The 13533-nt window shown below is 44.5% G+C and overlaps 2 protein-coding genes across 4 annotated transcripts in view; one reads left to right on the top strand and one right to left on the bottom strand.

Annotated features, from left to right (window-relative positions):
- The window catches only part of TSPAN19 (tetraspanin 19), a 36005-nt gene extending 34526 nt beyond the window's left edge, over nucleotides 1-1479 (bottom strand). For both annotated transcript variants that reach the window (XM_019543131.1, XM_019543132.1), the window contains exon 1: nucleotides 1139-1479. The gene's annotated coding sequence lies outside the window, so the exon portion shown is untranslated. The remainder of the gene's footprint in view (nucleotides 1-1138) is intronic.
- An 81-nt stretch (nucleotides 1480-1560) lies between these two features.
- The window catches only part of LRRIQ1 (leucine rich repeats and IQ motif containing 1), a 172382-nt gene continuing 160409 nt past the window's right edge, over nucleotides 1561-13533 (top strand). Inside the window, exons 1-5 of one of the 2 annotated variants that reach the window (XM_019543130.1) lie at nucleotides 1561-2450; nucleotides 5136-5247; nucleotides 7327-7421; nucleotides 10370-10487; nucleotides 11810-12039. In XM_019543130.1, coding sequence (XP_019398675.1) covers nucleotides 2313-2450; nucleotides 5136-5247; nucleotides 7327-7421; nucleotides 10370-10487; nucleotides 11810-12039 — 693 coding nt within the window. In that variant the 5' untranslated portion in view covers nucleotides 1561-2312. The remainder of the gene's footprint in view (nucleotides 2451-5135; nucleotides 5248-7326; nucleotides 7422-10369; nucleotides 10488-11809; nucleotides 12040-13533) is intronic. The other variant, XM_019543129.1, reaches the window with a different exon arrangement.

The following is a 13533-nucleotide window of genomic DNA, read 5'->3' as shown; positions in this document are numbered from 1 at the left end:
ATATGCTTCCTCTTCTAGTAAAGCATATTCCCCCTCCCCCTCCCCCCATATCTGTCAGCAGTTTGAACAGCATAATTAGGAAATGTGCTTGTGTAATTAGACATTGCTAGTGTAGGTTGTGACTCTGAGTCCCTGTCTATAATATTGGGTGTGGGTTAGAAGTGGGCTCTCAGGTGTTAACGCAAAACGATTTTTGCCAAGCGTTCCAAGTTACAGCATTACCCGGACCAGACAGAAGTTCACTGCTGGTTCCAGGGGGAGGCGAATCTAGCTGGGGCTGGGAGCCTGCAGCCAGGTTCCCATAGTAAGGGCTCGCTGCCAGCACTGTTTTCACAATGGGATGGGGAAAAGGCAGCGGCTGGAGCTCATTCTTGGGGCTCCCCAGCTGATGCTGAAGCTTGGGGTGGGTGAATTTAAGTCTGTCACCTCAGGGGGCTGGAATACACCTGCCCCACCCTCCGGGGGGGGGGGGCTGAAAACCCCCCAGACTGAACTCCTTCTGCTCCCTTTCCCCACTCCCAGTCTGAAAACAGTTATAGGCTGGGAGCTCAGCAGACACAAGTTACAAAGGACGCTACATTTTGTAGCATCTTTATCTGATACCTCCTCATGCAAACAGGGGTCCAATTTTCACCCAACTGGCCATTTTTAAGGCATTCTGCAGCCACGCACTTGTGTTTGGTCACAGCTATAAGCTGCTCTCCGTGGTTAGCTCAGGCAAAAACTGTCACTCCTGTGCGCACCCTCTGGGACCTGTTTGGAGGAGGTTCACAATTTATGTGAAGTTCCCCACACCTCAGTTCAGACTAGTGCACAACAGCCCTCTGAGTAATGGAGAAAAAAAAGCTTCAGGAATGGGGTTAAGCCCCTGGCACTTGTAAACGTTTTTACAACTTCATCCCACTGCTTTTTAGCCTGGCTGAAGGGCCTGGCATCTTCCCTCCTGAGGTCTGGCTGCCAGGGGTTGGCAAGACTTCATTTGCTGCTCAACAAGCAAAATCACCCCAGGGAAATGCCTTTTAAGCTGGCTGGGAGGGCCGGGGAAAGGAGCCCTCTTCTTGCTATCCCCGATTTGAAACGCGAATGAGAAACGCTCCCTAGTTTTGTCCTTCCTGGCTGGCCATAGCACAGAGCTCACCCAGCCGCCTGCGCCCGTTGCCATGGTCACACTTCCTGTTTGAGACGCGAGGAGCTGCGCTCTGGTAGGGCTCTGAGCCGCGGCCGCCAAGCGCGCGAGCGGTGGGGTCAGGACTGCCGCGGGGAGTCTCCGGACAGGCCGGGACTCGGCTCGGGTCTCACAGCAGCCGCCGGAGGAAAAGCGCTTCGTCCGCGCTGCGAGAACTGCTCGGCGACACCCTCCTGGCTGCGGGAGGCGGGAGAACTACAACTCCCAACATGCCGCGCGCGCCGTGCCAGCAAGCTCCGCCCCGAGAGGGACCTTGGGCCTCCTACTGCAAGCGTGGGGAGGGGAGAGCCAATAGCAGCAAGGCCAGTGACGCTTTAGGTCTCCGCAGTCGTAACTCCTCCGCGTATGCGCAGATCACGCTGTGCTTTCGGCGCTAGGAGCTGTTTAGCGACGTCATTTTATGCAATGCCTCGTGGCCTTCCCCGGTGCGACGGACAGTTAGGGCCGGTTTACCGTATTTGCCCGACAGTTGGGGCCGGTTTTGACCGTATTGACCCAGGGCAAGATGTGTTGGAATTTAAGACGATCTCCCCTGCCATAAGACTGTGCACATGGAAAATTGGGTCTGCTATAATTTTCCATGGGTAGAGCAGAGGGGCCTCCTAAATCCTGGGGAAAGCTGTGGCAGGGGTTGAGCAGTGGCAGGGCTGGGGTCAGGTGGCCTCACCCTTGCCCCTCTCCCTTGTCCACCCCTGTGCCTCTTGCCACCCTGCCACCACCTGTATCTGCCCCCCTTGGCCCCAGGGTCTGCCCTTTGCTTTCTGACCTCCTGCTGCCTTCCCCTGCCAGCTGCTTGCTCGCTGTGCAGCTGCTTACCCTATGTGGTGGCTCGTGGTGGCCATTGGTCCTGTGTAACACTGGACTGTCCTCTTTTAAAACCCTTTATTGGGCCCCTGTCTGTTTCAGAATGAGGACTGGACTGCAAAAAAGTCCTGATTTTCAGTTAATTGGTGGAAATACCTGTCAATCACGTGTCCTTGGAATTCTATTGGTTGTGCCTAGCAGGAGGGCAGTGCCCAGCCAAAAGGAGCAGGGCTTCCAGCCAGGGAGGGACTCAGTTCCAGGAGTCAGTTCTTTATAATAATAGTTTTTACATTTTCATATTGCCATTTTATTATGGGCAGAGATGGAGGAGGATGAGGAAGAGGATGCAAGAATTGCAAAAGAAATAGAAATTGAGTTGAGCAGAATTAGTATTTCCTCCCTTGAAGCAGATGATTCTGACGCTGATTTATCATCAGAAGCCTCTAGTGTTGGTGAGAAAGTAAGTATAGAATGGAAATAGGGTGGCTAAAAGTAACATAACTTATGCCTGGCAAACTTGGGTTTTGCTGAGCCCTCTTCATGGAATGCTCGGGAGCACAGAACAAACATTGGAAAGTCTGGTTGATGAACGAGGTATTTCCTAACACTTATACCCTGGAGAAAAACTTCGTTAAAATGTATCCTACTCCTATTAACTTAGCTCCATGAAAACATAAACTGAAGTGATGGAGAACCCATGAAAAAAAGTTTATTTTAAAGAAATAACTATGAGCTGTGCAGGCAATCATTTTAAAAGGAATGTGCTTAAGCAAAACCATACGTTTTAAGAGAATGAGATGCAGTTAGAAGGGGTTGAGGGTATTCTCCTGAATTCATAGGGCACATTCAGGTGTGCGTGGACATTTGATTCCCCAGGGAGAAGTAGCGGCAGAGCATCTTGCACTGCCACTACTTGTCCCTGGGGAATGCCCGTACCGTGTGCATTTTGCTGTGCGGCAGGTGGCCCTGGGTGGAGTAGGGGAGGCTGGGGCCAGCACTGGACTGGACCCAGCAGCTTTACTTAGGGTCCTGGGGGCCTCCCGGGGCTGCAGGCAGGGCGATTCTTGCGTGAGGAGCCTGGGTGGCAGCGGGGCACAGCTCTGGGTGGCTCGACTCCACTTTTTAGCAGCTCCGGTTTTTTTCTTCCGTGGTTTTTTTTTGACCGCTGGATATTAAAAAAAACCATCGGAAAAAAAACACAGCATAGTGCATGCTTAAGCAGTGTGCCCTTGCAGCATGGAGAACACTGGAATGTGCGGCATGCACAACTACACTCATCTGGATGCCCATAAAGTCCAACTCTAGTAATGGTAACAGTCCTAAAACTGACTCGCTCCCCTCCTTTCTAAGGCTTTTCTAATAGTTGGGGGTGCTTTTAAATGAGCAAAACTAGTGGATTTCAGGACTGGTAATACTACAACACTGATAATTGTATGCATTTTATAATTTAAGCAACATTGTTTAGGAATCTGTCAGTACTGTTCAAATTTGCAGATGACACTAAGATTTGGGGAGAAGTGGGCACGCCAGAAGGGAGGAATAGGCTGCAATCAGACCTGGACAGGTTACAGGGGTGGGCAGATGAGAACAGGATGGATTTCAACACCGACAAGTGCAGGGTACTGCACCTGGGGAGGAAGAACCAGCAGCATACCTACAGGTTGGGGAACTCCCTTCTTGTCAGTGCAGAGGATCTTGGAGTCATTATTGATGCCAAAATGAACCTGGGCCAACACAATCAGGAAGGCCAACTGCACGTTTCATGCATCCACAGGTGCATCTCGAGCAGGTCCAAGGAGGTAATACTCCCCTTCTATGCGGCACTGGTCAGGCCGCAGCTGGAGTACTGTGTCCAGTTCTGGGCGCCGCACTTCAGGAGGGTTGTGGACAACATAGAGAGGGTCCAGAGGAGGGCCATCTGCATGATCAGGGGTCAGCAGGGTAGGTTCTATAAGGAAAGGCTAAGAGACCTGAACCTGTTCAGCTTCCCCAAGAGAAGGTTGAGGAAGGTCTAGTGGCCGTTTACGAATTAGTCAGGGGGAGACCAGCAGGCACTGGGAGAGTCCCTGTTCCCCCAAGCACTACCAAGAGTGATGAGAAATAACGGTCACAAGCTGACAGAGGGTAGATTCAGACTAGATATCAGGAGGCGCTACTTCACCGTCAGGGCAGCTAGGATCTGGAACCAACTTCCAAGAGAAGTGGTGATGGCTCGTACTCTCGGAGTCTTTAAAAGGAGGCTAGATAAACACCTTGCCGGAGTCATTTGACCCCATTACTCTTTCCTGCCGTGGCAGGGGGTTGGACTTGATGATTTGCTTAGGTTCCTTCTGACTGTACTGACTATGACTCTGAACACTGTCCTATTTGCAGCTCTGAAATTGGCCATTTTCAAGGCTTGTCATTTTCAAGACTTCTGATAATAACGCTTTGAAATTGCCTCATCTTCATTGTTTCTAGTTGAGTTAAATGAAACACAGTTTGCTAGAAGTAGATAATTACAGTTATTCACAAGAGTTCACAAGAGTATGCCTTTAAAATTAGATAAGGGGCTGAAACCAATTAGTTTATACAGGTAACCAACATACAGATAACCAGTGTTTGTTAAAATGTAAACAATAGGCAACAAATTGGGACCTGCATTGTGTTAATGAATGTGTGTATGCAGTATGCATGTAAGTGCTTACGTTTTCAAAGCAGTTAGCACTGCAGATGTTTGAATGGGCAAAAGTTACAATGCCAACCTAATGCAAATTAAACCACATATAGTAGAAACTTTCTTTATATTGTATTCTAGTGAATCTAAAATGTCTTTCAGAGAAGTCAGTTTCTCTGTAATAGAAATGCGACGAGTCTCATATTTACTACCTCCATATTTAGTAACTTTTCCTAACTCCTTTAATTCAGCATGGATCAAAAATAAAATGTTACTTTAAAAGATGCTAAAGGCCAAAGCAGGTTGTGGGAAGAAATGAACAAAAACTTAAAAATCCATTCCTTATCTGTTGGTAGGACCAGCTGTTAAAATCTGCATTTTAATGTGTGGAGGGGAAGAGCCTTTGAATTTTAATTCCTGAATATTAAGAATGTATAGTGTGGACAGACAGATGAATATGTAGCTTGCTTCAAATTGTTTGTATTTTAGGTTTCAGATGAATTACCAGAATCAGTTCTCTACTGTTTAAATGTTATAAAGAGCAGATGTCAAAATTCTGAAAAGCATATATTTCAAGACTTGGAAGATGAAGAAGCTACAAGTAAGCAGTGACTTGGAATTGTATACGTGCGGTGCCAGGCTGTTAGACCCAGTTATGTTTTTTGTTTCTTTGTTTGTTTTCAACATACATATATACCACTTGTAATTTCATAGAACCTGATTACACAGTGAAAAAAAAAGCAATGGCAGGGGTAGGCAGCCTTTTCTGACAGCAGGCTGGAATGACAAACCCTGGGTTGGAGGCAAGTGGGCTATCACTAGGACATTGCTGCTGCTTGTCTTCCTAGTGGCTGATAGCCCCTTGCTGCTGAAGCCCTATGTTTTGGGCCTGATCCAAAGGCTCTGTGAACCAGACTTGGCTTGCAGGCTATAGTTTTGTAGTGCCTGGGGTCAGAAGGGACCTAAACAGATCATCAGGTCCCTCTCCCTGCCCCAGGCAGGAACAAATGCAGGGTTATAACACCCCAGCTAAATATCTGTCCAGCTTTTTCCTGAAGACCCTCAAGGTAGGAGAGAGCAGCACCTCCCTTGGGAGTCTATTCCATAGCCTGGCAGCCCTAACTGTGAAGTGAAAAGGGCTTGTCTGGGATTTGAACCAAGGACCTCTTGCACCTGAACCAAGAATCATACTCCTAGACTAACAAACCATAGTGTGTTTTGGCAGTCCCTTATCTAGGGTGTGCTTTTGCACATGATCAGTTTTGTTGAAGTCAGTGGGGTCATCTATATGTGTGCTTTACTGTGGAGTTGACTAATTAGTCTACATGTGCATCATTATTAGGTCAGAGTAAAATAATTAACTCTGGTGTAGGATGGTACTGCCTGTCACAAGTACTGTCCTACCATGGAGTTATTTAGTGTGCCGCAATCCACATGTAGACACTGACTGGGGCTAGCTAGGTCACACAGGTACAGTGCAGGGTTGGCTGCTGGCTAGCCCCACACTGTAGCACTTTTGTGCCCCAGTCAGCCCCTTTGCATCATGTTGAGCTAGGGTGGAACAGCTCTGGGCTGGAAGGCTGATCCCGTGGGTCCCTTGCCAGCCGGGGCTGCACCGCTGGCTTAGTGTGCTGAGTCTTGGGTGCACTTGTAAATGCTGCACCTGGGAGCAATAAACTCTGGTGCAAACTCTGGCACCTTAATTTCACATGTGGATGTGCCCAGTAAGATATACAGTAGATCCAAGGGCCTTTGTGTCTGTTATGCTCTTTCCATGAAAGAAAATTCTTGGCCATCTTGAGACATATATTTTGTAGGATTAAACATGTGGAAGATAAAATCTTTAAGTACAAAAATGACTGCAATCCTTGTGTAGTAGTGCCTGACCTACTTCAAAATGACAAGTTTGGAACATACAACACCTGAAAGGTGTGACCATATAAAAACTTAGTGTAAAGTAATGGAAGGTACGAGGGGACAGTCTTCAGTTTTATTTACCTTGAAGAAAGAGCGTACACACAGGCAGATTCTTCAGAGTTACAGATGCACAGTATCTCCTTTTAAACTGTTGGTGTACCTATGGTCTTTGTCCTTAAATAACCCTAAACGGTTGAGACTCATGATTTCATCTTTGTTATCTTTAGAGTTCTTGTGCTTTTTATACCCATTAATGCTGTCTTGGTGAATACAGCTAGATATTTTTTATTTATCTGGGTACCAAGGACAAGTTTTTTTCTGCCCATTGCGTAAAGAGAATTTTAAATATAGTTTATATAAGCTTTTACTTATTTGTGCTGTTGTTTAGAAAAGCTTCAGTTTCTCATAGATTTGATTCTATACAAGTTATCATACTAAAATATAACACATTTTCAGTGTTAAGATCTATGTTCGTTGTGGAGTGTTGCCATAGATTTCTTGTACTTCAATATTTATTTATTTGAATTTTATGGAACCAGCTTTTTTAGCTTTAACAGTTCCATTACTGAGTGCTGGCACTACTTCTCAGAAAAAAAAGATCTTCACTGAGGTAAATAATCTTTTCTTTCTTTTAAAAAAAAGAAAGAAAGAAATTCTTAGGTATTTAAGGAGTGAGAATGGAAAACTAACATTCAGAAGAATTAGTGTACTCAGAAGTAATCTTCTCCAGCTGTTCTGAATGATATATTTTTTTCCTCTTCAGGTGATCTCTATGGAGCAGTTTCTAATTGTGCTGCAGATAACTTGGCCGAGTTGGCTTCTGAGTATAATGAAGATCTAGAAATGTTAAAAATAAAGGTAATCTCTAATTGAAACAATCTTTACAGTGAAGGAAATCTCACCGTAATGTAGATCACCAGTTGCTTATAAGGGTCTCAGTCCTGCAAAGATTTAAATACATGTATAATTTTACATGGTATGAATTGTCATCATTACCTGTGCTGCATAAGGTTAAATATGTGTATGTTTTGTTTTTACAAGATTTAGTACCTGGTTGTAAGTCAGTCAGCATATTTACATGTGCTTTTTAATGCACAGTAGCCTATTCTATTGCCCATTAAGCGTCACTTTAAAAATGTGCGCTTTTGGTACTGTGCATTAGGGCAGGCTAACGTGCATTTGTTTAGTACCTCACATTGGAGGTACTAAATTTAATGCACATTAGGACAAGCAAATTCTTGCATGTATAGATGCACCCAGTAGGATTTAGTATGTAGATTATGAAGTTCTAAAATTTGGAATAAACGGTGGAATTGTTTAGTCTGCAGGCAGAATGTCATTTCAATAATAGTATGATATTTTTATGTGATAGATGAGGGACTTTTGGTGGTATCTTTAATTCTTTGTTGGGAGAGATATTAGATAAGATTTTGGGTACGCAGTGCCATTCTTCACATCTGGGAAAGAAGCAGGTACAACATAAGCTAAATAAACAGAAACCACTGGGCATTTTTACATGTGCGATGCTTGCAGTTGTATAAGCGGCAAAATGCACATCAGTGCTGAGAAAATGCCAGCAGCGCACTTTTGAACTAAAACGCTTCAGAGGTGCTTTAGTTCAGAAGCACACTGCCACCATTTTCTGTGTACTGATGCACATTTCACCCATTATACAGCTGCATGCGGTGCAGTTCACATCAGCTTGCATGCGGAGCAGACTTGATCAATCGAGTTTGCTCCGAAGCGGCAGACCTCCAGCACATTGTGGGACAAAAAGGTATATGTATAAATGCCCATTGTTTTTTCTGTTAACTCAATTTGTAAATAAATGCATTTACTTAAAAGGAGTTGAGTGATCCTGCTGTAAAATAGGAGCAAAGAGAAGTCATTAGAAGTAGCTTTGAAGCAAAAGACATACAGTTTGACTGTACCTGCTTCTTTCTGATCCTGAATAAAGGCACCCTGAACCCAAAAACCTGTCTAACTTCTCACCCAACTATACAAATAGTTTAGTAAAATGTATTACCAAAAAATCCTTGCATCTTGTGTATTTCCTGGACTTTGCAGCTACAATACCACCCCTATTGTAATATTTTTATAGCATTCATCTTTAATCTTATCCTTCTGCAGATTCCTTTTAGTTATTATGATTGGGATTTAGTAATATATTCACTTGCTAAAAAGGTTCTGTTATCTCATGAAACATGTTAAAAGAATTATATCTGCAATTTTTTAAAGGAGATACCTGGAGTTGAAGGCCTGAATTGAAATTCAGTGGGATTTAGGTGCCTAATTTTTTTCCATGGCTTGGAAAACCATAATCTGCATTTAAAAACACTTCTATTTTATATATTATCTATTTGCAATCATCCTTTTTTAATACCGAGTATTGTATAGTAACATGATTTCTAATCCTTAAGATCACTTTCTTTTGGCATTCCTGTTTGTGACACAACACTTACCATATTTACTTGATCTGAAGATGAAGTTCACTAATTTAACATGGGGGGAAAAAGCCCCTTCTCTTGGAATCAAGTACAGCTGCTGCAACTACGACTGTGACTGCAGTGCAGCTGCAGCTGTGGCCCCAACCCTGGATCAGAGCCACAGTTGCAGTCATTGCCTGTCCCCCTTACGTATATGAAATAAGAATGTTATTTTCTTTATGTGGAGCAGTTCCTAAAGTCATAATGTTTTTGTGCTTTCTGAGATGCTGACGTTTGACTGGAAAAATGGGGGGAGGGGGAAGTTTGTGGCACAAATCAATTAAAGTACATATGTTCTATTGAATAGAAGGATGCAACTTTCTTCCTTCCTTCTTTCTGCTGAAGACACTCCTGAAACAGAAAGATACTATCTTTTTTCCGTATTGTTTTTCTCTCTCTGCTGCTACAATGTGTGTCTTCTGTTCAGGACGTCTCATTTTTAACCTATCAATTGCCACTAGTAGCATAACCAGAGGGGGCAAGCGGGACACCAGCCCCAGGTGCCTACTGTGAGGAGACCCCCTCTCTACAGGAGTCTGTCATGGCAAGGGCAGCCCTCTGAAGACCCTACTTGGCCCTGGAAGTCCTGTGCAATCATATAACCTGTAGTATATCTGAGGAGTTGGTGGGCATGGGGGAATGGAATGATGTGCCCCCCTGGAGGCTTTGTTATGGGCAACAGCCCTGCTCCCAGAGGCTGAGGGTGAATGGGGTACCAGGGGCCACCTATGAGGAACCTGTGCCATTTTCTGCCTCAGCAGCAGCACAAGCTTATGCTGTTATAGCAGCAGCAGGCAGCAGCAGGCAAAGCTGACACTGTCATTCAAGGGAAGAGAGCAGAGAGCCCTAGTAGGTAAAAATTCTCTTCTTTTTTCTCCTGCATGCTCCCTCACTCTCCAGTGGTCAGCATTCCCCCACTTCCTACCCTAGGCACTTAAAAAAGGTTGTTGTGCCTCTGATTGCCACTAGCTTGAACAGGTTCACTTGCCTTTGTCAGCAGAAAGTGAGAGGGAGCATTAAACACTAGGACAGATGGGATTTTGGTTGGATTTTGTGTTTGCATGTTTTGAAGAAATAAACAGGATTCCTCTGTAGCCTGCATTTTCCAAACCCTGATTGCTCAGAGTGGAGTATAGAGCTTGTGCTAATGTTGCCAGAATTGACCAACAATAAGACTGATGGTATTCTGTAAGTGTCGGAGTGCTAGCTGATACACAAAAAGATAGCCTCTACCTCAAAAAGTTACAATTTGAAGTGTTCTGCTTACACATTTTAATAGCTTCACTTTTTTTCTGCCATGACTATGTTTGGATTTATTAGGTATTGTGTGAAATAGAGAACGAGGAATTACAGGCTAGTGCAAATCCAAACATTCCCATTCAGCCCACCAGTGAAGATGTTCCTTGCGGTATGATCACTGATGAACATTCTTTTACAGGTAAACAAACTTGATTGTTTATTTAGTTGTGCTGTTGTTTAATACAGTCCTAGTTTTTTAGAAATAATTCTTCTGCTCTGGTATATGGTGAATAAGAGTGAATCATCTGAACCATTCCCAATGAATGGCCAAACTCTCCAGGCAGTGACAAGTTCACCTATCTTGGCAGTACAGTGTCACATGCAGTTCACATCAGTGATGAAACCAATGCCAGAATTGCCAAAGCAAATGTAGCCTTTAGCAGACTATATACAACTATGTAGGAGTACAGAGGCATCAGTCTACGAACAAAACAAGGTCTACAAAGCCATTGTGTTGCCTGTCCTGATGTATGCATGTGAAATCTGGACAGTGTACAGATGCCGCGGTATGTGGCTGAACCACTTTCACATGGGGTGTCTGAGGAAACCGATGAGACAAGGTCCCAGACACTGAGGTTCTCACATGGGCAGGTATTTCAAGCATCTACATTCTCTTGATAAAATCACAGATGGGATGGGCAGGCCATGTTGCCAGGATGTCAGATGAGTGACTGCCAAAGAAGATCTACAGTGAACTAAAGGAGGGAAAGCACACTTAAGAAGGCCAAAAGAAACGTTTCAGGGACTCCCTCAAGTCATCCTTGAAACGTTTCTGGATTGACCTGAAGTCTTAGGAAGATCTCGCTCATGATTGTTCCACCTGGGAAAGCCTCATCCGTACTGGATCTAAAGTTTGAGTGGAGGAGAACTGCTGAGGCAGAGCAGAAGTGCAAGCAGTGTAAAGCTAACAACAGCACACATCATCCGCTGTTGATCACGCAACCCAAAGCGGCATCTCTTGCTCAGTGTGCCACAGACAATTCAAAGCACAAATTAGCCCAGTCAGCCACTCGTGCTCACAGAAACCAAACCAACCAGTGATGTCATAGTTATCTTGAAATTCAAAGGGCAAACAACATAGCTTGCCCTCCTGCAAACATAATGTAGGGTTGCTACAAATAGTTCCAAACAGGTTCTTTTGCCAGCCCCAATGTGACTGTGGCAGGACCAGTGGTTGGAGTTGATGGACCTCTCTCTACTAAGGTTTTTTTGTGTAGTGTTCCTTTTTATACATAGTCCATGATAGACTGCTGTAACTTACAGAAAGAAGCCTGCTGTGCCACCCACGTTAGCCTGATAGCCTGAGTCTTACAACAAGCCTGCTTCTCTTAGGGCTGTAAACTGTAGGCAACCAACACAAAGTCTTGTCCATTGTGGTTTCTTTTCAATACATCATTAATATTTTATGCTTTTAAATTGACATTTATTATGAACTCATACTTTTTCTTAAATTTCTTGTAGATGATGGTGACATGACCTTTAGCTTTACTTACCATGAAGTGGAAAAGAAATGTAGACAAGAATTTGAGCTTTGGGAAAAAAGACAAAAAGTGCTAGAAAATGAAAAAATGGAAAGGCTGAGAGCTGAAAAGGAAACAGAGGAAAAACAAAATGAAGAAAAAAATGAAAGGAGACAACGGTGCTTGGAGGAATTTGCATCTGAGAGGATGAAGTTAGAGATGCTTAATATGGTAATGTTTAAACAACGGTATCTAAAGTACATATATCCTCTCATAGAGAATACTTAAATACAGAACCAAAGTTAAAAACAGTGTATTACCCTCTCTACCTAACCTTCACTTACGTATGAGGCCAGAGTGAGGTACTACTAGAATAGATTATACTGGTCTTCATGGTCTTCATGTACCATGATGCACATTATATCTTATTCCTGGTTTGTCTTGAGAGACAGATTCTGTTAACAATGCAACTATTAAATCATCATCTTTGTGCTTTGTTGTTCTTCTATAATAGACATAGTTGGTACCAATTAAAATCCTTGGAATCAAGTGTCATCTGTAAATGCTTTGTAAATATGGTCGACTCAATTTCAAGTTAATCTAAGTAACTTTTTTCTTTACGACTGACGTTAATTTGTTGACAATTGCATGACATGATTTTTTTCTGGTAGCAACTTTCACACTTTCTTCAGGTTTGGTATAACTATGACTTTTAATCTGTTATCCATTACTTCTTCTTCCCACAGCTTCTGTGTCTGTTTTTCAATGAAGGGGCGCTCAACCCCCAACCTGTGGCCTTGTGTCATCTAGCCCATGGGGCACCACTCCCCACCGCCAAATTTCCAGACCCATGAGGAGCCCTGAGCCCTGCATACTGGATCTGGCACACAATCCCAGCATGCAGGATTGGGTGGGGGTGGCACTGGAACTTAGGGCTGAAGCCCAGCACACAGGGGCCGGGAGGGGGAGACCCTGTACCTCAGGACCCAGTACCTGTACGGGGGGCTGGGAAAGGATAATGCCAGGTCCCTGGGACCCAATCTAGCATGCTGGAGTAGGAGGGGCATGATAAAGTGGAAGGGAGCATTGCTGGGCCCCACGGTCCAATCCCGGTGGGGGCAGTTCCATCTGGCCTATGGACTGGCCCCACCCACTCATCTAACCCAGAGGGCCAAAATTGTTGAGCACCACTGCTTCAGCTGTTACAGTGTCAGTTTCTGCAGCTGTTTCATTTTTAATTGCTTCACTTCTAAAGATAGTTCAGTGATGATACAGAACATCTGGTAAGATAGAATGGATGTATCTAGCACACCTGGAATGCTTGCATCTGGAGGGACTGCTCCTTACTTTGTAAAAATGTTTCTTTCATATTTCCAGAACCTCTTTTGGCTTTTGCCTTCGGTTCATTGGCTTTTTCCATTTTTATTTTTGGTCCACTTCAGATTTACTTCCGCATGTTTTCATCTGTTCCTTACCTGATAGCTCAGGGGGGAGGAATTATTTTGGCTGGAGGGCCACTTAACAAGTTTTGATGAGCTGTCAAGGGCTGCCCCTTGATAGGTGCCCTCCCCCCTGGTCACCATCTCGGGACTGGAAGTCCTGCCTCCCCTCCCCCCAACGATGTGTGGGGGGGGTATGGAGTTTGCGGGGGATTGTGTGTGGGTATGTATGGGGTGTGGGTGGGTATGGGGGGTTTGTGGGGGTGTGCTTGTGGGGATGTGTGGG

Source organism: Crocodylus porosus, unplaced genomic scaffold (assembly GCF_001723895.1).
Source record: "Crocodylus porosus isolate Cpor-Errol unplaced genomic scaffold, CroPor_comp1, whole genome shotgun sequence".
Taxonomy (NCBI): Eukaryota; Metazoa; Chordata; order Crocodylia; family Crocodylidae; genus Crocodylus; species Crocodylus porosus.
The sequence above is the reverse complement of the archived record's forward strand: the minus strand, read 5'-3'. Positions and strand labels throughout refer to the sequence as shown.